Genomic DNA, 27,118 nt, shown 5'->3' with positions numbered 1-27,118 from the left:
ACTGGCGCCGACCAGCTTGTACTCGCATCTAGACTGGTGTGCTGCTTCCCTGCTGCTGTGTGTGTGTAAGGAAGGAGTCCCCTACCCAGGAGAGGGACCTCCTAATCTGACTGTGTCACAATATGGTGGAGAATGCGGGCACCCACACACACTGAAGTTGCAGCGAGAGGAAAACTTTCCGTTTAAAAATTAAAGGGACAGACACCCAATTTGTGAGTGTGGAAATAACGCTGTGTCCTTGGAGTCCCATAGAGGAGGCGTCAGCCAATGCTCAGAGAGGCAAGGTTCAGCTTCCAACCTACACCCCAGGACAAAATGGAGGACATTATTAAGGCCTTGCTCCAAGCTACAGCAGCTCAGCAGGAATCTACCAGGGCTCTGCAGGAATCCACCAGTGTACAACTGTTGGCCTTGGAGACAGCCCAGAGGCAACAACAGGTCGCCATCGAGGAAACCCGCCAGGCCTTAGCGGAAAACAGCCAGGCCATAAAAGAGGTGGTACAGCACCTGGTCGCCCGGACCAGAGATGTTAATACGGGTCCTCCCACCACCACTCACTCCGTACGAGCCAGTCACTTCCTCCAAAAGATGACTTCGAGCGATGATGTGGAGGCCTACCTCACCGCATTTGAAAGAACGTCCGAAAGGGAGAGTTGGCCCAAGGAGCAGTGGGCAAGTCTGGTGGCACCTTTTTTGTCTGGGGAGCCACAAAAGGCCTATTTCGACTTATGCCTGGCTGATGCCAAGGACTATAAAAAACTAAAACAGGAGATCCTAACTCGCTTGGGAGTCACCATCTTTGTTCGTGCCCAACGGGTCCACCGCTGGGAGTTCCATATGGACAAGCCTCCACGTTCGCAGATGCATGACCTCGTCCATCTGTCCTCAAAATGGCTACAGCCCGAGACACTGACGGGACCACAGATCGTGGAAAGGGTCGTGATGGACCGGTACCTGCGATCGTTACCTGCGACTCTGCGCAAGTGGGTGAGCGATGCAGACCCTAAGTCCGCGGACCAGTTGGTCGAGCTGGTGGAGAGGTACGTGGCGGCTGAGGAGCTGATGAGTATGCCTCACCGAGGCCCGATGGCGCACCGGCGAGCTCCCACAGACACTGGTACGACTGTTCCAGGGGAGAAGGGTGCTGGGGGGTGGAATGTACCTAAGACTGAGGGTGTAGAACCTGGAGACAGGCCTGCCAGGCCAGGAAGGTTCTTGCCCCGTAAACGAATAGTCATTAATATGACTCAGTGTTTCCGATGTGGTGACTTCGGCCATATTGCCGCTAATTGTTCACTTACAACTGAACCTATGCAATGTGATACTGCTCATGTCTACCGCAGGGGGTCTTTCTTTGCACAGACAGCCTGTACGGCTGACCAGTAGGCTGAGACTGATAAGCACATGTGTGTACTCATTGTAGATGGCAACCGAGTAGAGGCACTGTTAGACTCTGGTAGCTTGGTGACACTTATAAAAGCTGAGCTGGTGAACCCCTTGAGGCGTAAGGGGAAAACTGTTGGTGTGACCTGCATACATGGGGATACTCGATATTATGTTACTGCCGAGGTGAACATCGAGACACCATGTGGTTCTGCTATAGTTTCTGTGGGTTTGGTGCATGGTCTGATGTACGATGCAATATTGGGGAGAGACTTTGCTCACTTCTGGAAGTTGTGGGAAAGCCGTTTTGTTCCAGAAGTGAACAACCCCGATCCATTTGAGAAGGTTGTCGATGCAGTGGAGGGAGTTTCTTCTGAGTCAGAGTTATTCCCTTTTTCTACTATGATTGGCGAACTAGAGAATGCGGAGCGTGACGGTGGCCCGCCAACTGATGTGCCTCCCATTGAGGTGGGAAGTGTTGTTGGGCCAGTTGATCGTCTGCCTGATTTAGAGGTCAGAAGAGAGGTCTTTGCCGTGGAGCAGTTGAATGACCCTACTTTAGTAAATCCAGGGCCCTTAGTTCCCGAAGTGACAGTGGCAAAAACCCTGTCGGCAATTCAACAACAAGAGGTCAAGGAGTTTCTGATCAGAAATAGGGTGCTGTTCTCTGACGTACCTGGGAAAACCTCGGTCATTAAACATGACATCATCACTGACCCAAGGGTTAAAGTTAATCTAAAGCCCTATAGGTTACCAGAAGCACAAAGAGAATTGGTGTCGAAAGAAATAAAAAATATGCTAGAGTTAGGGGTTATTGAAGAATCACATAGTGAATGGTCAAGTCCCATTGTGTTGATTCCAAAGCCCGACGGGAGTGTGCGTTTCTGCAGTGACTTCCAAAAGTTGAACAGTGTTTCAAAATTCGATGCCTACCCGATGCCAAGAGTGGATGAACTGATTGAGAGACTAGGGACGGCAAGGTATTTAACCACTCTTGACCTAACCAAAGGGTTTTGGCAAGTACCGTTAACCGAGAGCGCCAAACAAAAGACAGCTTTTTCAGCGCCAGAGGGCTTGTTTCAGTACAAGATGTTGCCCTTCGGGCTACATGGGGCACCTGCTACCTTCCAAAGAATGATGGACAGGATTCTAAGGCCCCATAGACGGTATGCGGCTGCTTATCTGGATGACGTGGTCATTCATAGTCCTGATTGGCAGTCTCACTTACCCAGGGTACAAGCAGTGTTGGACTCCATCTATAAGGCAGGTTTGACAGCCAACCCAAAAAAGTGTTGTCTAGGCATGGAGGAACTGAAATATCTGGAATACACCATTGGCAGAGGCCTGATAAAGCCTCAGCTCAATAAGGTTGATGCCATACAAAACTGGCCACGGCCTCTGAATAAGAAGCAGGTGAGAGCCTTCTTGGGAATTACGGGGTACTACAGGAGGTTTATACCCAACTTTGCCACCATGGCAGTCCCACTGACTGACCTGACCAAAGGCAAACAAAAAGTCATGGTAGAATGGAGTCCTGAGGCAGAGAAAGCTTTTCAGGAGTTGAAAGTAGCGTTGTGTTCCCAACCAGTCCTGATGACTCCTAATTCATAGTACAAACCGATGCATCAGAAGTAGGTATAGGAGCGGTCCTGTCCCAGAACAAGGAGGGTGAGGAACACCCTATTTTCTATCTAAGTATAAAGTTGAATGTACATGAGAGAAACTATGCCACAGTGGAGAAGGAGGCGTTGGCCATAAAGTGGGCGTTAGAGGCTCTCAGGTACTACTTGGTTGGAAGAAAGTTTAAATTGATCACTGACCATGCCCCTCTGAAGTGGATGTCCGAAAATAAGGACAGTAATGCGAGAATTACAAGATGGTTCTTGGCGTTACAAACTTTAAAATTTTCAGTGGAACACAGGCCAGGAAGCCAGCTGGCCAATGCTGACGCGTTGTCACGCGTTCATTGTTTGGGGGCTTCAGTTGTTCCGCCCCACAGGTCGAAACAAAGGGGGGGGATATGTGATAGGATCACTGGTAAAGTGGTCTGTGGCAGGTACATTTGTCCCAGATTCCTGTCTTATGTGTTCTAAACCCCCAGGAGAAAGTCTGCAGTGTAGCAGGCTTGAGTCTCGGCTTTTTGAAAAGCCGGTTTGGGACCTGGGGGTTGTGGGTGAGAGGAGAGGGAGGGCTCCACCCACGGCCACTCCAGGTTTTGGTTCTCTTAGCCTGGTAACAGGCTTGTTAGGGTTTCCACCTGAGAGTGGCCAATATAAGCCTAGTGTGTTTAGGGCTGAGTGTCTCACCTGGGAGAGCAGACAGGGAGTTTGCTCAGAGACACTTGAAAACCTAACTGTGAGTGTTGTGCTGTGCCTTTGTTGCTGGTGAGGGCATTAGGCCCTGCCAGGTTCTGGTAGTGAGGGAACCTCCTGTGAAGTTAGTGCCCCGACAGGTTTATGTTTTCTTTATGTTATTTCTGACATTGTACAATAAAGACTGGCGCCGACCAGCTTGTACTCGCATCTAGACTGGTGTGCTGCTTCCCTGCTGCTGTGTGTGTGTAAGGAAGGAGTCCCCTACCCAGGAGAGGGACCTCCTAATCTGACTGTGTCACAATATATATATATTATATATATATATATTTATATACCAACCAGTAATGATCCGGCACTCACTGTATAAACAATTCCAAGTCCCCGCCATACACACCACACAGCAGGCGGCACTCAAGAGACTTTTCAATAGGTGCTAAATTTATTCGGTCATTGACGTTTCGGGGCAACATACCCTTTCCTCAAGATGCATCATTGAAAGGGTGTGTTGCCCCGAAACATCGATGACCGAATACATTTCGCACCTATTGAACAGTCTCGTAGTGCCGCCTGCTCTGTGGTGTGTGTGTGTATATATATATCTATATATATCTATATATATATATATATATAAATATATATATATATATGCGATTAGTAAATGATATATGGCAACCAGCCATATGTGACAATTAAAAATGTTAATAAATATGTAAAAAGTAATAACAATGTATTATAAGTGAACACAAGGTGAATAAAAAACATTTAAAACCAATTTCATAGACTGTTAGATCACATATATACAATAATGGTAGAGATAAAGTAAAATAAATAGCTTATTTAAAAAAGGGGTGTGCTTATCTGAATTTCAAAAGATTAAAAGTTCATGAGGCACGCAGCAGTGGGTATATATGTGTGTGTGTGTGTGTGTGTGTGTGTGTGTGTGTGTGTGTGTGTGTGTGTGTGTGTGTGTGTGTGTGTGTGTGTGTGTATAATGTATGTGTACGTTTCTGCCTTTTGGTGTTCAATAAATGGTTAATGTTACAAAAAAAAAAAAAATTACGTGAGGCTAGATTTGAGTCCGGTGCTGGTTTTAAAAATAGGGGGTACCCTACGCATATGTTTCCCCTATTTTTAAAACCAGGACTAGCTCTGGGAGCTCAGTGCTGGTTCCTAAAACATGGGTGGAACCCTACACGTTTTTTTCCCCATATTCTTAGAACCAGTACTGGCTCAGGAGCCTGGGGCTGGTTATGCTTTGGTGGAGGGGGGCTCATCATTTAAAAAAAAAAAAAAACATTTAGTTACACACACAAGCAGCCTGCACGTGTCTCACTGATATGTGCTGGCACGGGGATTAAACGTGGGTAGAAACAATCACATACACCATAGGGAAACACGATCCTGACAAACACAGGAGCTTGGTAAATTCCCCAATTTATTTTTTAAAAAAGCCTCCAGATTCTGATCGTTCCTACCCATGTTTAAATACGGACAGACACGGGCAGGACACGATTATTGCTGTTGACTGTCAGCCACGTGGGTCACAGCCAATCAGCTGCCGCTAACTGTAGAGTGGCCTCAGATTGGCTGGCAGGCCTGGAGAATGACAGAAACCATGCATCTCTGTCATTCACCGCAGTAGAGATGCATGTGTTAACACATACATCTCTACATGTCCGATATGGATCGGGTGCGCTGGTTTTGTTTTGCCAAGTCCCCTCGATTGAAGCTACGCCAGGAGGTAGGCGAGTATTGTATTTTTTTTTTCATAGGTAAACCCGTGGGACTGTTAGGGGATGTGAACATCTGGTAGAAGGTAAGTATGTGTGAGTGTGTTAGCTATGTAATAAACTTTGAAATTCTTTGATGTGTGTGTACTGTCTTTTTTTGACAATTCTTTTTACAGTGGGGGTACGGGTGCCGGCCTCCTGCTGGCACTTGTAGTTCCACAAGTGCCAAAGGGCAGGCACGCTGGCATATGTATTTCCACTGTAAAGAAAACAATAGTATAATTCTAATTGTCACACTCTTACCCCTGCACCCATCGCCAGGGGTGCAGGGAAGAGGGACTTAACCGTAAGCTTGGGGTGCTCAGGAGAGAGGTGACCCCCACCTCCCCTGAGATCACGGCTTGTGCCGACTAGCTTGGGGTGTTAATGCTTTGGCCAGGGAGACCCAGTGAATGGGTCCCCTGGCTGTGGCATTACACCCCGGCTAGATCTGAGACTAAAAATAGGGGGAACCCCACGCATTTTTTTCTCCCTATTTTTAAAACCAGGACTGGCTCTGGGGTAGCTCGCTATGCTGGGGCCCCCCATCATTTAAAAAAATATAATTAAACAGTTAGTTACACATACACACACATAAGCAACCTGTACGTATCGCACTGATATGTGCAGGCTGTTTGTACGGGAGGGAAACAAAGGGATTAAACACGGGTAAGATTGATCACATACACCATCGGAAAACACGATCCTGACAAACACATGAGCTTGATAAATTCCCAAATTTCTTTAAAAAAAACTCCCGATTCTGATCACTCCTGGGCTATATAGCTGTCTCAGTCCTCCTTAGGCCCGTATTCAATTATCCCTCGAAAAGTCGGAATCCGTGAAAAAGTATTGCGGATGACGTCATTTTGCCAGACGGAAACTTTCTGCCGTATTCAATTCCAAATAGTTTTCACATACACGAAAAAACGCAATGCAATGGCACCGTGCGAGGCGACAGGAGATCCATCGTCCGACATATCGGGCGGTCCACACACACAGTGCGATCGGGTGGCCGACCGCCCGATATGCCGGCTCCCCCGTCTCACTCCGCATAGCAATCGATGGGAAAACACATCGCATCCCCTGATCTTAGGGCCCTGCAGAAAGATCAGAGGGTGCGATGTACGACCCCACAGGAGCACGCTCGGGCAGATATCAGGGCCATACACGGTGCGATGTAGAAGGCAAATCGCACCAATCAGTTGGATTGCCTGCTTTATCGCCCCGTGTATGGGGGCCTTTATAGGCGAAAAAAATTTACCTCTGAATAGGTGGAGAAAAGAAGTGCAAAATCGCTATTTTGGGGTGCAAAGCTGGGGAAACAACTCAGCACCCTTGGGACAGCCCACCAAAGTATAACTGTGTCAAAAAAATCCAAAAAAAAAAGTGAAGAACACCCCAAAAAAGCACTTTGAAAATGGGGGGGTAGGGGGGGGGGGAGTGCAAAGTCCAAAGTTTTAAACTAGCGAAATAGACTTTTAGGGTGTCTGCAAGTATGGGGAGGTGTTTTTTTGATTGCAGGTGTTTGCTTAAGGTGCGTTTTTTTAAACTTGCTTGCACCCATTTTCAACTACCCCAAATTTGACAGGACTATTTTCACCCCAAAAAACTGCTAAATGCTATTCCTCACCACTTGTGTAAAGGCGCTAATTAGAGGCAATTGACACTACTTAAGTAACACAAATAGCTTTATTAGGGCTATTCGGGGGCATCTACATTGATCCCCAATGTTAGTGCATCTTTTGGAGGGTGTCAGCCTGATTTCCCCAATTCCGACAACCACGCCTGGTTCATATTCACCAAAAAGTTTTCACGGCCGAAACACATGATGTAGGCGAAAAGTACGGCATGTGAAAAAGTATTGCGGGTGCTAAACTAATTGAATACGGGCCTTAGACTGATTCCAGATGTAGCCTGACCATTCTGTCGCGTTAGTTTCACCTGAGCTCTGTACACAAGGCATCCTCAAAATACAATAGAATCTTACATTAAAGTGACTGATTGGAGAATTCAGGAACACTATTCTCTCCAATCATTCACCTGAATGTAAGATTCTATTTAAAAAAAAAATTATTCTGTATGTGATATGTGTAAATAAACTCCTAGTGAATTAATACACTATAGGAGGGCATATTGTTTATATCCAAATGGGAAATCTGCTCTAAGGGCCGTATTCAATTAGCGGCGATATTATCGGACCCGCGATAATATCCCCGATTTGTTAGCTATATTATCGCGTTGGCAATAATTTATCGACGATTTTTCATGTCAAAATTGAGGAAACTTTTCTCCATTTTAAAAAAGGGGGAAAATGTGTAAAATCCCTATTTTTGTGTAAAAATGTGGGGATTTCTTACAGAACCCTTTGGGACAGCCCCCCTAATGATACATTAACAAAAAAGTTTTTTGTAAATTGTGTACTTTGGCGAAAAACGACAGCTGAAATTTCATCAATTTTTTTTTTTTCGTGAAAAATGCATTTAATGTATTGGGGCTGGTATTTTGGAGGGACATAAAGATGCGCCAAGTGTTTTAAACATCGCACGTGGCTGGCGCAGGTGTTTTTTTAGCGGTTTAAAAAAAACACCTGCGCCAACCATGTGCGATGTTTAAAACACTGGCCGCATCCTTATGGCCCTCCAAAATACCAGACCCAATACGTTAAAAGCAATTTGCACAGGAAAAACAAAATGTGACCGAAATTTCAGTGGCCGTTTTTTCGCCAAAGTATGCAACTTACAATTTTTATTTCGCTAAAGTATCATTAGGGGGGCTGTCCAAAGGGTTCTGTAAGAATCACCACAATTTTTCCCAAAAATAGGGATTTTGCTAATTTTATCGCAAGCCTAGGGCAGGCGAAAAAATTAGCAAAATCGCTTGAGTTTCACCCTTTCTTAAGCTGCTCATCCACTAGGTAATTAAGCCTAGCAAGTGAGCGATAACGACCATCGTTATCGCTCAATCGCTTGGTAATCGCCTGGAAATTGTGCAGTTTAATATCGAATACGACCAGCGATGCGCGTGCACGCTGGTTGTATTGGACATCGATCATCAGGCAAACAAGCTGGTTAACCTGACGATAACGTCAGGTTCAGCATGGTGCCAGATGATTGATGAGCCTGCACTGAATGACTGCTTGTTCAGTGTAGGCACATCAGACATAGAAACGACAGCACGATTACAATGTCGTAATCGTGCTGTCGTTTCTATGTCATGTAGTGGATGGGCAGCTTTAGTATCCATCATCATCTGGAACACCACACCACAACAGTTTCCAAGGAAAACACATGGCAGCCACTAGGAATACAAGTCTAAAGCTGCATACACACGTAAAGATTTTCTGTCCAACCATCCAATTTGTTGATTGATTGGAATGAAAATCTGGTAAGGTATGAAAGCAAATAACAATCAGCAATTTGCTCCCAAATGCTGGAAAATGGACAAACACTGTTGTTTGAACAAACTGTTTAGATCAAACATTTAACAAACTTGTTTGACAACAATTTTCATCTGTTTTCTGGCATTCAGGAGCAAATTGCTGATCATCATTTACTCCAAAAGAGCTATTTCACACATGCCGGTTTTGACCTGACGGCAAAAAGCCGCCCGGTATTTAACCGGCTGTGAAATATAGTACTGCAGGCAAAGGAAAGGCTCCTTTCACACGACACGGTCGCCGTGATATAGCCAGAAAAAACTACTATGCAGGACGGTGTTGTGCCGTGGCCCTGCCTTCCCTGCACGCAAGTAGTGTGAAGGAAACAATGTTTCCTTTCACACACACTGGCTTCTGCCGGCCGGGCTTGTGCAGCAGCGCTGCTGCTGCGCATGCCCAATAGGGAAAAAAAAACACCTGACATAAAAAGCGGCTCAAAGCCGCTGCTTATGAAAGGCACTGAGTGCCTGAAAAAAGCCGTCCGGCTACCGGCATGTGTGAAATAGCTCATACGTTACCAGATTTTCATTAAAACCAATCAACTAGCTGGATGGTTGGGCAGAAAATCTTTACGTGTGTATGCACCATTAGGCTGGGTACACATGTAAAGATTTTCTGTCCAATCATCCAACTAGTTGATTGGTTGGAATGAAAATCTGTACACTATACATATTTAATTTAATGTAACACAATTCTATTCATAGGAGCCCCTACAAACCTTAATCCAGCCCTGGCATTAGAACAAGGGTGCATCAACTAGTGTAGATGTCTGGTCCAGCAGGGCATGGAGAAAGACAAGAAAGATGCGATAGACAGTACAGTAGTCTAAAAATGAATATTAGAATTGAAGACTATACAGTATACACGAAAACACCCACACAGAATTTATCAAGTTAGCTTCACACTATTTGACTTCACTGCACTGCATGCAAAGACGGTCCTCCAAGGAGTATAGATCGCCGCCGCCATCTAGCAGCATAAATGCCACGCCCTATGCTGTACTTTCTTCCATTTGATCTCTATGGTGTCCCGCTGTACACGTATACTTTACTTCCTGTGCTATTTCCGTTCTTTCTTCTGCAGACGGCAACAGGCGAAGATGGTGAGTATTCTTGTGTGCGTCTCGGTCTGTCATAATCTGTCGGCATCCTCGGTATCTGGATATGATCTTGGTCTTTAGTGATCATGTCTCACTCCGTCTTTACAAAGGCGTCTGATGTTTCATAATTTTGTCATCCAGGGGCAGCTGTGTGTGTGTCACACATTTATATATATATATATATATATATGTATATCGCATATTTTACCCTAAAATTGAGGATGGAGACTCAAAATAAAAAAACTGCTGGGTCGCTTAGGATGCGCTGTTCTGTAATAATAGTTTCATGCTTCAGAGAAAGGGGAGGAGACCATGGATAGTGTTATCTCGCACCTTCCCCTCACCCATTGCTCCGTGTAGGATCCGGATTATCCAGACTCCTAAAGCTTCCCATACATGGTGCAAATCATTATTTTTATTTTTTTTTACACTATGTGGACGATTTAGATCGATTGTAATGATCGTACACGTTGTGTGTAGTTTTTGGTCATTTACGATGCTGATGCGCTTCCCCGCAGTCATATGGTTGGATAGTAGAGTTTACTGCAAAAGTGTAAGATTACGATCTATCATGTACAATGTGATACACATGTATACATCTTGGCATATGATCGTAACAATCGTGCACCCTTTGACCACATTGGAGAATTTCAAGGGCAATCGTACTACACATCTTACCAATTGAAAAACACACCGTGTATGTGCCACCTAAGTGTGGCGGGGGGCTGTTTCTACTGAGCAGGGGATGAGGCCCGTGATAGTACTGGGGAAAGCTGCGGTTCCCTATCGGTGGGGTCATCCAGCCTGCTGAGTGTGTCCGGGGGCCGTTGCCGCTGGGCAAGGGATGAGGCCGGTGACTTGTGACTGCGGCGGAAGCATATGCGTGATTCATGTCTGCGGAAGATGACAGAACAGGAAGGGCTGGGGTTTGTACAGGATGAGGCTGCCAAAGTATACACACAGAAGGTGAGGGCAAGAAGGACATAGACAGTATATGGGTCAGGAATAGGAAATTAATACGCACACATGAATACATTACTCAATGTGGGCAGTGAGTGAGCAGGCACAGTGTAGTCTGTACACACAATGGGGTAAGCGGAGAACAACATGCACGGGACAGTGTAATTTCAGCAGGCCGGAGCTGGGGTATTGTGTATATGTCACTGGGGCTAATACAGGTCAGGGGGAAGCAGCAGAGGGGTAGACCTGGTGCATTATATGTTGTGTTAATGGGGTTAATACATATCTTTTGAGGATAGTGTGGAGTGGGCTAGAGCTGGGGCATTACATGTACAATATCCGTGTGGGTAATACTGGTCACTGGGCAGCAGAAGAGGAGTAGAGCTGGCGTAATGTGTGTATTGTCACTGGGATTACAAGGAAGAATGTCAGTGGAGGTAGAGCTGGGGTAGTTTGTTTTTTTTTTTTTTTTTTTTTTTCACAGCAAATTTGGACGGCACTCAGGACGCATTAGGTTTAGGGCACCAGGGACGACGACGACTTAGGGTTAGGCTAGGGGGAGGTTAGGTTTAGGCAGCGGGGGGGAGGGGGGTTAGGCACATAGAGGGGGGATTAGGGTTAGGCACAGGGGGGAGGTTAGGGTTAGGCACCCCTAAGGAGGGTTAGGTTAGATTAATAGATACTTACCTTACCACGATCAGGGTTTCCAGCGCTGTCGGGCTTCCGCTGCCGGGCTCTCCTGTTTTGTTGGGCTGCCGCTGACGGGATTCGAACTCCCGGCCATGCGGCAGCCGGGATATCATACCGATTCCTTGGTCGGTATGCTAACCCTCCCTTTTTGGTGCCTAAACCCCCGATACTTACCTTAGGAATGCCGGCGGTCGGAATTCTGGAGCCTGACTCTATCACGTGTGTATATATAATGTGTGTGTGTGTGTGTATATAGTGTTGCTGCTAAGGTTCTTATGCGGGATGCCGTACTCTGTCCGTTTTTAGAAGGCAAAATGCACCTTGCTGAGATCGCCGCACTGGCAGAGCTATCTCAGTTGTATAGCTTTCGCAGCGAGTGAATAGATGCCGTACTAAATCTATTAACACTGCGGGAGAGTTTGGTGGCAGCCCAGCATCTCTGACACTGCTGGGCATTCCCCCTGCAATGCTGAAAAGGGTGTGTCTCAAGGACATGCCTCTTTTCTAGTGGTCACACCCCTTTTTGGACACATGCGCAGCAAAGCGCTCCGAACTGACAGCCTGCTCTAGTAAGGAACACTGGGCCTGAGTCAGATCCGCTCGCAAGCGGGTAGATGGTGGCACAGTGCACATGCGCACGACGGAGCCGGCTCCGTCATGCGCGAGACCCGGATAGCGACGGGCAAACAGTCGCTCCGGGTCTCGTACCAAAGGGGGTGTGCTGTCGATGTTGAGTGACAAAAAAAAAAAAACAGGGCCGGCCCTGATTCAGAGTGAGCGCTTTGTCAGAGCGCCCGGCTCTGAATCAGGCCCACTGTGCGTGTATCTCAAGAGAGAGAGATTTTATTATAATGTGGTCGATTTATACTGGAGCCTATTTTGGAATGTTTTCTTTTGATCTGAAGCAGCATGTGAATAATCAATGCCATTTTAATTCCAATGGCGGCTCATTTGGTGGAACTATGACTTCTGGCGTAGAATGTTGCTTGCAATGTTTTTAGTCTTTCTCCTTACTTTCTTATCTCTAGGTTAATGTTCCTAAAACCCGTCGGACCTATTGTAAGAAATGTGGACGACATCAACCCCATAAGGTCACACAGTACAAAAAGGGTAAAGATTCGCTCTATGCCCAAGGTAAGGATCTTTTGAGTTTCATGTGTAAAAGATGTAGTGGTCTTATTGATGTGCAAATAAATTGCACATCATGCATTTAAAGGTTATTCGGTAAACTATGGTAAGGACACTTTTTTTTTTTTTTTTTTTTTTTTTTTAAATCTGACTAAATCATGAAATGTAAGTCATTTCGGGTTCATGGTTTTACATGTAGTAATCTCATTTGTAGCCTTATAAAATAGTCCCATATAACAAACTTGTTTTTTTTTTTTTTTTTTTTTTTTAAGCTCTCCACTTATTCTATGGCTTCTGCTAACTAATAGTTTACTCTAGTGTTATAATGTCCGTTAAATCTAATTTAATGTTTGTGCATGCTGGCACATTTTTTACTACTTGGTTCAAATTTACTTACTAATTTTAATTACTAATGCCAGGCAGTGTCCATCCTCTATGAAAACTCCTGTATATTAAAAATGCAGAGGTGGGTGTATTAATGTCCCAGCTTAGTGTTCTTTATTGATCATGTTCATGAGTGATCATTACACAGGAACCAATGGTTGTAAGATAGAATGGTTCCCTTGTAAGTGCCACCCAGATTAAGTGCATCTAGGACTGAGAATTGTAGCTGTTAATTGAGCTGCAACTATAATGCTTGTTCTGATTCCTCCTTCCGTGCCTCATTCGCACTGCAGAATAGGTAAATGTTCCCAATACAGCAATCTGGTTTGAGCAGTTTATCCACAGTCAACAATATTGTAAAAACATGAGGCATGTCAAACCTGTTCGTGATGGGAACTTTTTACACTAGAGATGAATATAAAAACCCTGTGCCCCCAAAAGGCACCATTACACACCAGTCTATTGCCTTCATATAGAAACTAAGCGGCTTGATTCCTTTTCTAAGAAAAGGAAAGAAACGTTTGAAGCATGCTTGTGTAAGTAATTTGTGTATATATGAATATTAAAAAATAACTTATATAGAACTATACATATCTATAAAAGGAACCAGAAATCCTCTGGATGTGATTTTAGTTCCCGCTCAAAGAAAATGAACCAATAAAGATACAAATAGAAAGCTATGATAAAAATTAATCCCGAACACAGATGTTCAGTTTGTTATGGACCTATGTATTAATCGCATAACTGTAGTTTTCACCATCTGAAGATGGTCTAAACTAATTGGACCGAACTCTGAAAAGCTTCACTTTTTTGGAGTTTGGGACATAGGGCTGAGATTGTAGCTCCCATTGATAATAATGGGGACTGCGATCTGCAGTGCTAATTAGCACTCTGCCAGGTTTCTGTGAAATCTCCTGCATTGTGTTATTAAATAGCAACTGCAGTTTCTACATAGCTTGAAAAATAGGCTGTTTGGAAAAATGCTGCTATAATGCAAGCATTTGGTATGCTACACAAGTGATTAAGTAGTTGCTGTAGAAAATTTATATTTCTTCAGGGTCCATAGGAAGACCTTGGGCTCCAGCTGGCTCTTGATCCTGGGCACCAAGCAGTTAAAAGCTTTGCTCCCAGGATGCACTTCAAACATCCTCCTCCATACCCCGCCCAGGAGCCACAGGCACCTCGGTTCTAGTTGGTGCCCGGCCGTAGTTGGGTCAGTTTTGCGCAGGGGGGCTGATTAGCAGCCCCAAAGCTGTTTTTTCTTTTATGATTAAATAGTTTTATTTACTTTTACTACTCCATAAGACACCTGCGCTGCCACTGTCAACCCCCCCCCCCCCCTCTGGTGTCGCGATGCTCGTACAAATCTGGGGATCTTGGTGGGACCCCCGGAGTCTGTGCTAGCCAGACTCCGCGGTACTCCCTGGACTGCTGCTGGATTTACGGGGCAGGTAAGAGCAGATCACCGCTTTCTGTGATCCACGTGTTATGCAGTCTTTACCTCCGGTCTCTCCACCCCCCCATACCCTGCATGTCCACTAGACCACCAGGGACTTGGAAGTAGGAAACTGCGTCCCAGGGGTTAATTGCCGGCCAGGGGAGGCAGCCTTCTCTGTTTAGCGGCTCCTCAGCTCAGCGTGCCTTTCCGCTAAGGTATGCCATCGCTCAGCTGTTCTCCTCCTGCGGCCATGCACCCTCTGAGGTCTCTGGCGGCCATTTACTACTGGTACATCACAGATCTCTCTGGAGGCGCGCGGACCAGTTCCCCTGTATACCTCTCCCCTGGGGTTAGTGTATACAGCATTATAGCCTTCCCAGACACTGAATCTGGGCATTTGAATGTAGTGCCAAGTTGCAGTAGGTAATCTCTCTATCTGCATTGTATGTGACTTATACTTGTGCTGACTGTTTTTTTTTTTCCGATTCTGTCAGTCTATATCTATTCCTTTCCTTTTCCTACAGCCCTAACAGGTGTGTGGGTAGGTTTCCTTGATCTCTCATATATAGACTTGAGTATTTGTGGTCTTTCACATATGGTTGTGTGCTGCATGATGCCATATTGTTGGGCCAGTGTTTTGCGTACCTGGTGGGTACCCAGTTTTGCGCTTCCTGATTTTTCCTTATGCATGTCTGACAAGGAGGTCGAGCACACTGCTGCACCCACTCTGCTCTTCTGCAGGCGCTGCACTGCAGGATTAGGAAAGGAGGTTTTCTCCTTCATCCACTAGGGGACACTGGAGTTTCAGAACAGTGGGTAACCCGGGAGCTGGCACTTTAATACATTTGAATGGTAGCTAGCACCTTCCCCCTCCATACCCCCCTACAGGTCAGTCTTAATTTTGTGCCCAGGAAGCTGGTACACTCCTTCAGGGCTCTCTGTGACAAAAAAGATCCTCGATCAACATCACTGAGGATCAGACAGGCAGCTCACTGCCCCTACCTGTCTGCTTCGTTGGAGCTGCCGGGGAGACCCCACCACAGTTGCTTGTGGTGTGCGATGGGGTCTTCAGCTACAGAGACCAGTCTCTGGGGGTACCTAGACGTGCTGCGCACGTCATGGTCCCCCACTAGCAGCAACTGCCACCGGCAGCACTCTGTAGCTACAGGTTAGTGTCTCCTGGCACCCTGAGTAGCAGGGTGGCCAGGAATATTGGCGGGCATTGTTATCAGCAGTCCGCTCAGCGCTGTAAACGTGTGCCATAGCGGGGGCCAGAGCCTAATCAGTTCTGCTCCTGCCTCCCAGCGCTCCCAGTAAGAGGCTGGCGGCCATTTTATAGATACAGGCTACTGCTGAACGCGGAGAGACTGTCCTGCCTACCGAATCTAAGTGCACAGTGGGGTCAGGCTAGTGAGGAGTTATATTAGCTTGTGTTGCACAGCTATTATTTGCACATTGATATTGTTTAACAGCGCTGGTCATTGCATCAGCACTAGTGAGGGTAAAATCTCTCTCAATGCCCTTCTCTTCTTTCTATACAGTCTCTGCGTGTCTCACTGTCCTTTCTCTTTGTGTGAGTGTGGCCAGTGGGTTACTAGCATGACTTCTAAGGGGTCTAAAGCTGCACGAAAGTCTTTTCTCCTGCAAAAATTGTGCAGAGAAATTTACACGGACAGTCATCTACTTCCCTGTTGTGTGAAAAATGTGCTTCAGAGTCTGACTCCTGTTTCAACACAACAACCTACTAGGACTGATCAAATTACATCGGTCATATTTCATCTGTCTGCAGAGCTGGAAGCTTCTCGCAGAGACTGTTAGGTTACCAGAACAGTTGCAGTGTCCGTTCGTCCCGTGCTAGTCAGCTGCTGGGTCAACAAGGCTGTAGAAGCATGGGCTATACACGGCTTTCGGAGGGCCTTAAGACTGGAGTCCTGGTGGACGAGCTGATTCAATTAGCAGAACAGATTGCAGAATCCGCTACTTTCCTCCGGGAAGCTTCAAAGTACATTTGTAACCTTTTCTCTTTGGCTGTGACAATGGCAGGCTGATGCGGAATCTAAGAGCAGTGGAGGCTCTCCCTTACACAGGGGACGTTCTGTTTGGATCTAAACTAGATAAGTGGATTTCACAGGCCACAGGTGGTAAGTCCACTTCTCTCCCATCTGCTGCTGCTCCTCCTAGGAAACCTTTTGCAGGACCGTCCCTTCGTGTTCCAGGGAGATTCGGGGGTTGTTCCAGGGGAGCTCCTGCTATCTCCCGTGGTTCCAGAGGCCGAGGTAGAGCCACTGGATCCTCTTCCCAACAGGAGAAGCCTGCAGTTAAACCGGAAATCGGATTTGCTTTTTGTTTGTTATGATCTGGCACGTCCAGGTTGGCCGGCTTATTAACCAAGTATTTCTCGTTGGATTCGTCTGACAATCAGACAGGCCTATCTGGCCGCTTATATGGGAAAGATTTCTGGACTGCCGCTTCTAAACAGCTGACAGTTTCTATTACAGCACATTCAACGCCCTCGGTAGGTACTTCGTGGGTGGATGCCAGGGGTGTTTCCTTGGCTCACCTTTGTCGAACAGCCACTTGGTCAGGCAGGCATACTTTTGTGAAGTTTTGACACTTTTGCGACCTCTGCTTCGCAGTATGGCTGTGCTGTTTTGCAGGGTTCTTAGCGCTCTCCCGCCTGGGATGGGAGCTCTGAGATTCCAGTGTCCCCTAGTGGATGAATGATAAATCAGGATTTTGGTACTTAACAATAAATCCCTTTCTCCGATTCCACAGGGGACACTGGAAGCCCACCCTGTGCTGTTTCACCTGCGTAAGTTGTTGTTTATCCAGGTACAGACTGTTGTTCTCCATTGTATGCTTGGAGTTTTGTTTTCTTGATTGAAACTTTTCTTGTATGTTCTAGCTTCTCTTGTCCTTTCTCCTTATTCCAGCTCTCCTTGGGCACAGTTTTTTAAGACTAAACTGTAGGGGGGTATAGAGGGGGAGGAGCTAGCTACCATTAGAATTTATTAAAGTGCCAGCTCCTGGTTAACCCACATCTATACCCACTGTTCTGAGACTCCAGTGTTCCCTGTGGAATCGGAGAAAGGGATTTATCGGTAAGTACCAAAATCCTGATTTATCTCAGGATGGGCAAGGTAAGGTGCTATCAGTTGCCTGGTCCCTCAAACCTCCCAACATTGGGACAGGATCCCCCTTGGGTGTGTGTTTTGTTTGTTTGTTTTTTTCTCTCAGGTGCTGGCCTCCATTGCGGATTACCTGGTGGTCCCGGTGTTTTGCCCCATATTGAGTTACCTCAAACAGCCATCCTTCCCTCTCAGGGTATCCTGCAATTATTGCAGTCTACTCCTGGGCCTGACTGTTACTCCCTATCAGGGGTTACCGCTCTATATGCGATTCCCACCGGTACCACAACAGTCTGTCATTCTCTTCCGGGGCCTTCCGCAAGCTGTACAACCACCCTGGGTGGATTTAATCTAGTTCAGTACAGAGTTTGGCAGCTTCATCTACGGCATTTCAGACCATTTTGCGATATGAAAAGCCTCAGAGGGCATCTAAACATCCTGTGTTGTCATCCCAGTCTACCCAACTATCTGACAGACGTGTCCAGATGATGGGGAAGTGGCTAAGGGGTCTGATTTGGCTTCCCCTGCACAGGAGGTGGAGCCTAAATCGGCTATTAATGTTCCAGCGTTGGTAAGGGCGGTCTGATCCATACTGGATTACGTTCCTCCCCCTAATTCCAAATCTCCCGGAGTTTAAACAGGCAAAGGTGACTTCGGCAGTTTCCCCCCCTCTGACCAGCTGGCAGACCACATGGCAGAGGCCTGGCAATCACCTGGTAAGAGGTATCAACCGCATAAGCGTTTGGCCTCATGTTATCTGTTCCCTGAGCGTCATTGCAAGAAGTGGGAAACTCCTCCTGTAGTGATTATCATGTTTCTCGCCTGATTTAAGAGCGCTACTCTGCCTATGCCTTCCATTTCTTCCCTGAAGGATTCTATATGGGCAGGATGGTGGAGACATGCCTGAAATCTATTTCCTCTTTCGGGAGCTGTGGCCCGTCCATCCATGGCTATCTCTTCAGTGGCTAAGGCCATTGAGAGTTGGGCTAATGTGCTGGAGGACCCTGAGACTCCAAGGTCTCTAGTGGGCCACATGAGGGATACAGCTGCCTATATTGGTGAGGCTGCTTTGGATGCCAGCTTACTGACCTCCAGAGTCCCGACCGCAGCCGCGTTTGTTCGCTGCTCCTGGAGGGCAGATGCTGATTCCAAATATGGCCTGGAGGCCTGGTCATTCAAAGGAGAAATATTGTTTAGCCCACACCTGGACAAAATTGTGTACACTCTGGCTCAATCTACGTCAGCTTTTCTGCCATCCGCATCTGCGCTTTCAAAGGCTAGAACATCTTCCTTTCATTCTCAAGGAAAGCCCAAAGGACAGTCTCTTCCTAGACCATCAGCGGCTAAATCGACCTCTAAGCCTAAGAAACTGGCCTGGAGCACCAGACACCATTCTTCCAAGTCAGAGGATAAACCCTCAGCCTGATGATACAGGCCTCCCTCTGGGGGATCCTAGGGTGGGAGGTTGACCTCTTCAGTTCGTCCAGTAGTGGTGTCACACCACCAGGGATGCTTGGGTAAAAGAAGTGCTCTCTGGTACGCCCTCTCATTTTGTGGAAGACCTCCCCACCAGTTTTTCTGCACGAGCTCTCCTCTAGACAAGACCAAGGCCTTGCAGATTTAGGAAGCCATAGTCCTTGCTGAAAGCAGGGGTTATTGTTCCAGTTCCACTATCTCGGCGTGGGACTGGTTACTATTCTGCAGTTTCTGGCTGAAAAGCCGAATGCGTCTCATTGGCCTATTCTCTGCCTCAAATCTCTGAACAAATTCCTCAGGGTGCCCAGGTTCAGGATGGAAACTTTACGATCCATCATACTGGCTATGGAACCTGGGGATTACATGGTATCGCTGGACATTCAGGATGCATACCTACATGTCCCCATAAGTTTTCTTTCAGTAAAGTACTACAGTTTATGTTCACTCATCTGCCTCTTCCTGGAACATTGCAGGACTTTTAGTGGTAAAGCACTGGACACTTACCATTAAAAACATGTGCAATGAGGTAAATGGAATCTATATACTATTACACAGACGTCTGCTTTAATTACCTTTATTGTGCCTACCTATGTTTGAGTTGTGTTAATCACTTGTATATATCAAACAATGAGACATAGGTACTGTAGCCTATTATATATTTATCACAAACCAACTTTCCCTGTGTGATCCGTGTATACTATAAAGACACATACAAATTGATACTTGAATGATTATCTTGCCTATATGATTGCTGTACGTACTTTTGCAGATAAACAGCATTTAACTGCTACATTCAGTATTCGCAAAATACGCGATATAGCGCGTAATACGATGAAGGACTCTTGTTTTTAAAAATGACCGGGTCCTGTAGGGACTCGCTGCATGCCCGCCGCAGCAGCCAGGCCAATTACATCCTAAGCAGCTACCCCACCAATCATCATGGGCGGCAGTGTCTTCTCCTCCAATCTGCATCTGAGTCTCCGCCTCCCGGTCACGTGATGCTGCTGGGCTTTCTCTACTCAAGATCTCTACAATGAGGACTGCCTCCTGTTCCCTGACACGCGTACGGCGGGCAGCATTGACATGTGACACTGGCTCGCAAGTGACACTGCGGCTACTGGCTAGGTGACGCCGGCTCCCCCTTCTCCTCCTGTGCCGTTCCTCAGACGCCAGCTGTGCCCAATATATTCTGGCGAGATCATGGGCCCCAAGAACAGGGTCCTGAACAATGAGTAGCCGCTGCCGGGTGCTTATGAGCTTGAAGTCTTCCCCCGAGCTGCAAGTGTGTGTGTGTGTGGTGGGAACTTTCTGTGTAGTGGGAGCCTTCTTTGCGATGCCACTATGTGTTGGGACCCTACTGTTTGGAAACTAGGTGCTGCCAGTGCAGTACCAGTGTGTGGTGGAACCCTTCTGTGCAGTGCCAGGGTTGTCCCATTTGTGTTTTGGGACCCTTCTGTGTAGTACCAGTGTGTGGTGGGAGCCGACCCTTCTGTGCAGTGCCATAGTGGTGCCATTGTGTTTTGGGACTCTTCGATTTGGTGCCAGTGTGTGGTGCCAGGGTGCTGCCAGTGTTTGCTGGCATCCTATTGTGTAGTTCCAGTTTTTGCTGAAACATGTTTGTGCAGTTCCAGGGTGCTGCCAGTGTGTGGTGGGACACTTCTGTCTAATGGTAGTGAAATGCAGTAACCCCCTCCTTGTCCCCCAGTGCTGCACCAGCTGCCATTTACCCTTGCCCAAACCCTACTCCCAGCCATGCCTGCCCCTTGTCTCCTCCTTGCCCCCCCCCAAGCACTGTCGCAACTGCTGTCTGCACCTACGCCCTCCCTACCTCTAGCATTACTTGCCCTTACTCCCCTCAGCGCTACCCCGTCTTCTCCCTGCCTTATCCCCCCCCCAGCTCTACTCCAACTGCTACTTGCCCCCAGCACTGTCGCAACTGCTGCCTGCCCTCACCACCCCATAATATGTGATGGGACCCACAAAAAGGTGGCTTAGGACCCCAATTTTCTAAAGTGAGGGGTCCCTGGGACCCACAATTTCTACTTCAGGGTCCATAGGGGGTCCACAGGGTTGACCTTGGGGTATAGCTGGATCTGGATCCACGGACACCACGCAGTTAAAGCTTTGCTGCTCCCAGGATGCACTTGGGTCCGTCCTCCTCTATACCCCGCCCCGGCCACAGGCACCTCAGTTTTAGTTGGTGCCCGGCCGGAGTCGGGTCACCCTGTCGCAGTGGGGCTGCAGGAGCAGCCCCTAAGCTTTATTTTAAAAGAGAAATTTTTTATTTTTTTCTACTTTTTTTACACTGTTAGAGCGGCAGCATCAGACTGTCCTTTAGGACGTCCACGCTGCCGCTCCTTCTCCCCGCTGGCGCCGCGACGCCAGTACAGCTCTGGGGATCGCGGCGGGACCCCAGAGCCTGTACTAGCCGGGCTCTGGGGACTCCCTTGACTGCTGCCGGACGCGACGGGGATCAGGTAAGCCGCGGGTCGCCGCGTGCGGCGGCCCGCGGATACTTCAATGCAGTCAGGAGCCTCCGGTCTCTGGGGACAGAACCGGAGGCGCTAGCGGCGGCGGCGGGCTCCCCCTCAATTGAGGAATACCCCGCGTGTCCGCTAGACCACCAGGGTATCAGGCTGGTAGCGGGACCGGCAACCCGGGGGTTAATTGCTAGCCAGGGGAGGCAGCCTTCCCTGTCTAGCGGCTCCTCCCCTCAGCTCAGCGCGCCTTTCAACTAGGAGTCTGGCGTCGCTGAGCTGCTCTTATCTCTCGGCCACTCCTCCTCTGAGGTCTCCGGCGGCCATCTTTACTGGCACATCGCAGACTCCCAGGCGGTATCAAGTGGACCGGTCCCCCTGTGTACCTCTCCCCTGCTAAAGGACAGTGTACACAGCGCTATAGCCCTCCCAGACACTGAATCTGGGCGGTTGATTGTAGCGGAAGGTGCAGTGAGTATAACTTTTCTGCATTGTATGTGACTATTGCTAGTGCTGCCTGTCTGTGACTTATTCTCCTTTACTGTCAGCTTATACCTATCCTTTTCCTTCTCCTACGGCCCGGCAGGTGTGTGGGGGAAGGGCGTTTTTCTGAGACCCTCACTTATATAAAACACGTATTTGTGGGGTCAGTCACATACTGTTGTGTGCTACACAGTACCATATCTGGGCTGTTGTGTCGCATACTGGTGAGTGCGCGGGTGTTAAAACCGTAATTCCTCTGGTGATACCTGTTTCTTGTGATTTATGGTATCATGTCTGATGAGGAGACTGAGCGCTCTGTGGCTCCTGTGCTATTTTCCTGCAGACGCTGTGCTGCTGGAGTTGATGGGGAGGACTTATCTCAGGATGGTCTGTGCGGGCGGTGCCAGCTGGTACCGGGCCCCTCCAACCCCCCTGTATCACAGGACCCTCCTTGGGCGATGTTTTCACAGGTGCTGGCGTCTATTGCGGACCGGTTATCGGTCCCATCAGCGGTCCCTTCTAGGGCGTTACCGCAGCCCACCATCCCCCATTCCCCGAGGGTTCCACAAATGTTGCGGTCTTCCCCCGGGGCCCAGACTGTGGGTCCTTACTCGGGACTGCCTGTGTATGTGCAGTCTTCCCCAGGGACGTGTCAGTCTGTAGTGCCTTTGCAGAGTTTTGCTCCGACGGCTCCTCCGCCTTGGGTGGATGTTCTATCCAGCTCCGTACAGAGTCTGGCGGCTTCATCCTCGGCGTTTCAGTCCATGTTGCAAGGTGATGTGCCACCAAGGGCGTCTAAACGTCCGGTTGTGAGTTCACTAGCTGCGCAGTTGTCGGACTCGGAAGTGTCCTCAGATGATGGAGAAATCCATGAGGACTCTGACTCTGATGTCATGGGGCAGGAGGTGGAAGCTAAGTCCTCCATTAATGTTCCAGCCTTAGTTAGGGCGGTGCGGGCTATCCTACATGTTGAGGATGATGCGCCGGCTCCTAGGTCGAAGTTTCCTACCTTTAAAAAGGCCAAGGTGACCTCAACTGTGTTCCCCCTGTCTGATCAATTATCGGATCATATGGCGGCGGCCTGGCAATTACCTAGTAAGAGGTTCCATCCACAGAAGAGGTTGGCGGCGAACTATCCTTTTCCTGAAGCTCATTGTAGGAAATGGGAAACTCCGCCGGCGGTGGATTCCCACGTTACCCGCTTGATCAAAAGCGCGACGTTGCCATTGCCGTCTATCTCCTCTTTGAAGGATCCCACGGACAGGAAGGTGGAGACTTGTTTAAAGTCCATTTATTCTCTTTCCGGGGCGGTGGCTCGCCCGTCCATGGCTATCTCCTGGGTGGCTAAAGCCATTGAGGCATGGGCCAATGCCTTGGAGGATACCTTTCCTGATGAGGCTCCGGATATCCAGAGAGCGTTAGTGGGACAGATGCGGGATGCAGCTTCCTATATTGGGGAAGCGTCTTTGGATGCCAGCCTGCTCACTTCTCGGGTGTCTGCTGCAGCGGTATCTGCTCGGCGCTCCCTGTGGCTGAGGTCCTGGAGGGCTGATGCAGATTCAAAAAAGGGTCTGGAGGCCTTGCCTTTTAATGGTGATTTACTATTTGGTCCGGATTTGGACAGAATAGTGGATACTTTGGCTAAGTCCAAGTCGGCTTTTCTCCCTTCGGCCTCTGCGCCGGCTAAAGTGAGGAGCTCTGCCTTTCGGTCCTTTCGGGTTCAGGGTAAGGCCAAGGGCCAGTCCTTCCCGAGACATTCGGCGACCAAGGCCGCACCCAAGCCCAAGAAGCAGGCATGGAGTGCTCGGCGCCCTTCTTCCAAGCAGGAGGATAAGCCTGCTGCCTGATGGGACGGGCCTCTCTCTGGGGGACCCCAGAGTGGGAGGCCGACTTCTCCAATTCGCCCAGTGTTGGCACAATACCACCACGGATGCCTGGGTTCGAGAAGTAGTCTCTCAGGGGTACGCCCTGTCTTTTCGGTTCAGGCCGCCCCACCAGTTTTTCTGTACGAGTCCTTCTCTGGACAAGACCAAAGCGGGTCAGATTCAGGTAGCTATAGAATCCTTGCTACAAGCAGGGGTCATTGTTCCCGTTCCGCAGTCTCAGCGCGGGACGGGGTACTATTCTACTCTGTTTCTGGTACAGAAACCCAATGGTTCTCATCGCCCTATCCTGAATTTGAAGTCTCTGAACAGATACCTCGGAGTTCCCAGGTTCAGGATGGAAACGTTACGTTCCATCATTCTGGCGATGGAACCCGGGGATTATATGGTCTCCCTCGATATCCAGGACGCCTATCTCCATGTGCCCATAGCACCGGCACATCAGCGGTATCTGAGGTTTGCTATCCTGAACCATCACTACCAATTTCGGGCGTTGCCTTTTGGCCTTTCCACGGCTCCGAGGGTGTTCACCAAGGTGATGGCGGTTATGGCTGCCCACCTTCGGGGTCAGGGTCTATGTCTGTTGCCGTACCTGGACGATCTTCTGCTGCTGGCGAGCTCCCCGGAGGTGCTTCTTCGACATCTCCACCTGACCATTGCTTGTCTTCAAGCACCCGGGTGGTTGATAAACTGGAAGAAGTCCTCCCTGATTCCATCACAGCGGATGGTTCATTTGGGAGCCCTGCTGGATTCTCGTCAGCAGCGGATTTTCCTGACTCCAGAGAAGGTCTCCTCCCTGCAGCTGCGGATACACAGTTGCCTGAGCAGTGGCAGCCTGTCGGTCCATTCAGCTATGAGAGTTCTGGGGTCCATGGTGTCGACATTCGACATGGTGGAATTTGCCCAGTTCCATTCCTGGCCCCTGCAGGGGCTGATTCTATCGGAATGGAACGGGTTACCTCACCGGATCCGCTCTCAGATGCTGGTGTTGTCCGCGGAGGTTCGGCAGTCTTTGGCTTGGTGGCTTCAGACGGTGCATCTGGTCGAGGGGCGCCCCTTTTGGATCCCGGACTGGGTCCTGCTCACGACGGATGCCAGTCTTCGGGGTTGGGGGGCAGTGACCGGCTCATTATCGCTTCAGGGTCGTTGGTCTGCGGAAGAAGCACTTCTCCCCATCAACATCCTGGAACTGCGGGCTGTGTACAGGGCCCTGCAGTCGTCCGGCCCCGCTCTTCACGGAAGGGCGGTTCAGGTGCAGTCCGACAACGCCACCACGGTGGCGTACATCAACCACCAAGGGGGAACTCGCAGTCGGGCAGCAATGTCGGAGGTGTCTCGCATTCTTGCTTGGGCGGAGTGTCACGTTCCAGCGATCTCGGCAGTCTTCATTCCCGGAGTCCTCAATTGGGAGGCGGACTTCCTCAGCCGTCACGATGTGCATCCCGTGGAATGGTCGCTTCACCCAGAGGTGTTTCAGCTACTCGTGGACAGGTGGGGGCTGCCGGAGCTGGACTTGATGGCCTCCCGTCACAATCACAAGTTGCCCGTTTACGGGTCAAGGACAAGAGACGCAGGCGCCTGTCTGGTAGACGCTCTGTCGGTGAAATGGACGTTTCACCTGGCGTATCTGTTTCCTCCGATATCCTTACTTCCTCGGGTTCTGCGGAAATTCAAGCAGGACGGCGGCACGCTCGTGCTGGTGGCTCCGGCGTGGCCCAGACGTCCTTGGTACTCCGATCTGAGGTGCCTCTCCATCGACGCTCCGTACCTTCTTCCTCAGCGTCGGGACCTGTTGTCTCAGGGGCCCTGCCTTTACCCGGATCTGGGTCGGTTGTCTTTGACGGCGTGGCTCTTGAGACAGCCGTCTTAAGGTCTAGGGGTTTCTCCAGTTCAGTGATTGGTACCATGCTTAGGGCACGCAAGCCTGCCTCCGCGCGGATTTACCACAGGGTGTGGCGCACTTATTTTCAGTGGTGTGAATCCAGAAACTATGATCCGCAGGTGTTCCGGGTTTCCAGAATCTTGGAATTTCTTCAATCGGGTTTGGACCTCGGCTTACGCCTGGCCTCTCTGAAGGTTCATGTGTCTGCTTTGTCCGTGTGGTTTCAGCGACGGATTGCTACACTGCCAGATGTTTACACCTTTTTCCAAGGTGTTCTCAGGATCCAGCCTCCCTTCGTGCCTCCGGTGGCTCCGTGGGACTTGGCGGTGGTACTGAGGGTCTTGCAGGGTCCTCCTTTTGAGCCGCTTGAGTCGGTGGAGCTCAAGTGGCTGACGTTTAAGACCATTTTTCTCCTGGCAATTGCTTCGGCCAGGAGGGTTTCAGAATTGGGGGCGCTTTCCTGTCGCCCTCCTTTTCTGATTTTTCACCAGGACAGGGCAGTGCTCCGCACGCGTCCTGAGTTTTTGCCCAAAGTGGTTTCAAAGTTCCACATTAATCAGGAACTTGTTGTGCCAGCTTTTCAGTCACCTGATCTTTCTGCTGGTGAGGCTTACTTGGATGTGGTCCGGGCACTTAGAATCTATGTGGACCGGACTGCTTCGGTTAGGAAGTCGGATTCTTTGTTTGTCCTCTTCGGTTTTCACGAGGGGTTGGCCTGCCAACAAGCAAACGTTAGCCCGTTGGCTTCGTTCAGTTATTTGTGAGGCTTATGCGCAGGAGGGTTTACCTGTGCCAGCCTCTGTTAAGGCTCATTCCACTCGTTCTGTGGGTCCCTCTTGGGCTGCTAGACGTGGCGCCTCCGCTTTTCAGCTGTGTAAGGCGGCTACTTGGTCTTCAATTCAGACGTTTTTGAGGTTTTATGCGTTTGACACCTTCGCCTCTCAGGATGCATCCTTTGGGCGCCGGGTACTCCTTTCAGCACAGGAGCGTCCCCGCCCTTAGTTGAACTGCTTTGGGACATCCCCAAGGTCAACCCTGTGGACCCCCTATGGACCCTGAAGTAGAAAACAAGAGATGTGGTAAGAACTTACCTTTGTTATCTGTTTCTACGAAGTCCATAGGGTCCACAGGGCGCCCGCCCTGACGCACCTGGCTTCAAATGGGCTGTGTGGCTGGTCACCGGT

At 48.8% G+C, this 27,118-nt stretch overlaps 1 protein-coding gene across 1 annotated transcript in view; it reads left to right on the top strand.

Moving 5' to 3' along the window:
• The first annotated feature begins 9,922 nt into the window (after positions 1-9,922).
• The window catches only part of RPL36A (ribosomal protein L36a), a 33,372-nt gene continuing 16,176 nt past the window's right edge, over positions 9,923-27,118 (top strand). Inside the window, exons 1-2 of the mRNA XM_088467404.1 lie at positions 9,923-10,008; positions 12,684-12,789. Coding sequence (XP_088323530.1) covers positions 9,928-10,008; positions 12,684-12,789 — 187 coding nt within the window. The 5' untranslated portion in view covers positions 9,923-9,927. The remainder of the gene's footprint in view (positions 10,009-12,683; positions 12,790-27,118) is intronic.

This window comes from Taudactylus pleione, unplaced genomic scaffold (genome assembly GCF_031769625.1).
Source record: "Taudactylus pleione unplaced genomic scaffold, aTauple2 ptg000009l, whole genome shotgun sequence".
NCBI classification, from domain to species: domain Eukaryota; kingdom Metazoa; phylum Chordata; class Amphibia; order Anura; family Myobatrachidae; genus Taudactylus; species Taudactylus pleione.
Note: the sequence above shows the minus strand (reverse complement) of the source record. Positions and strands in the feature narration are given on the sequence as shown.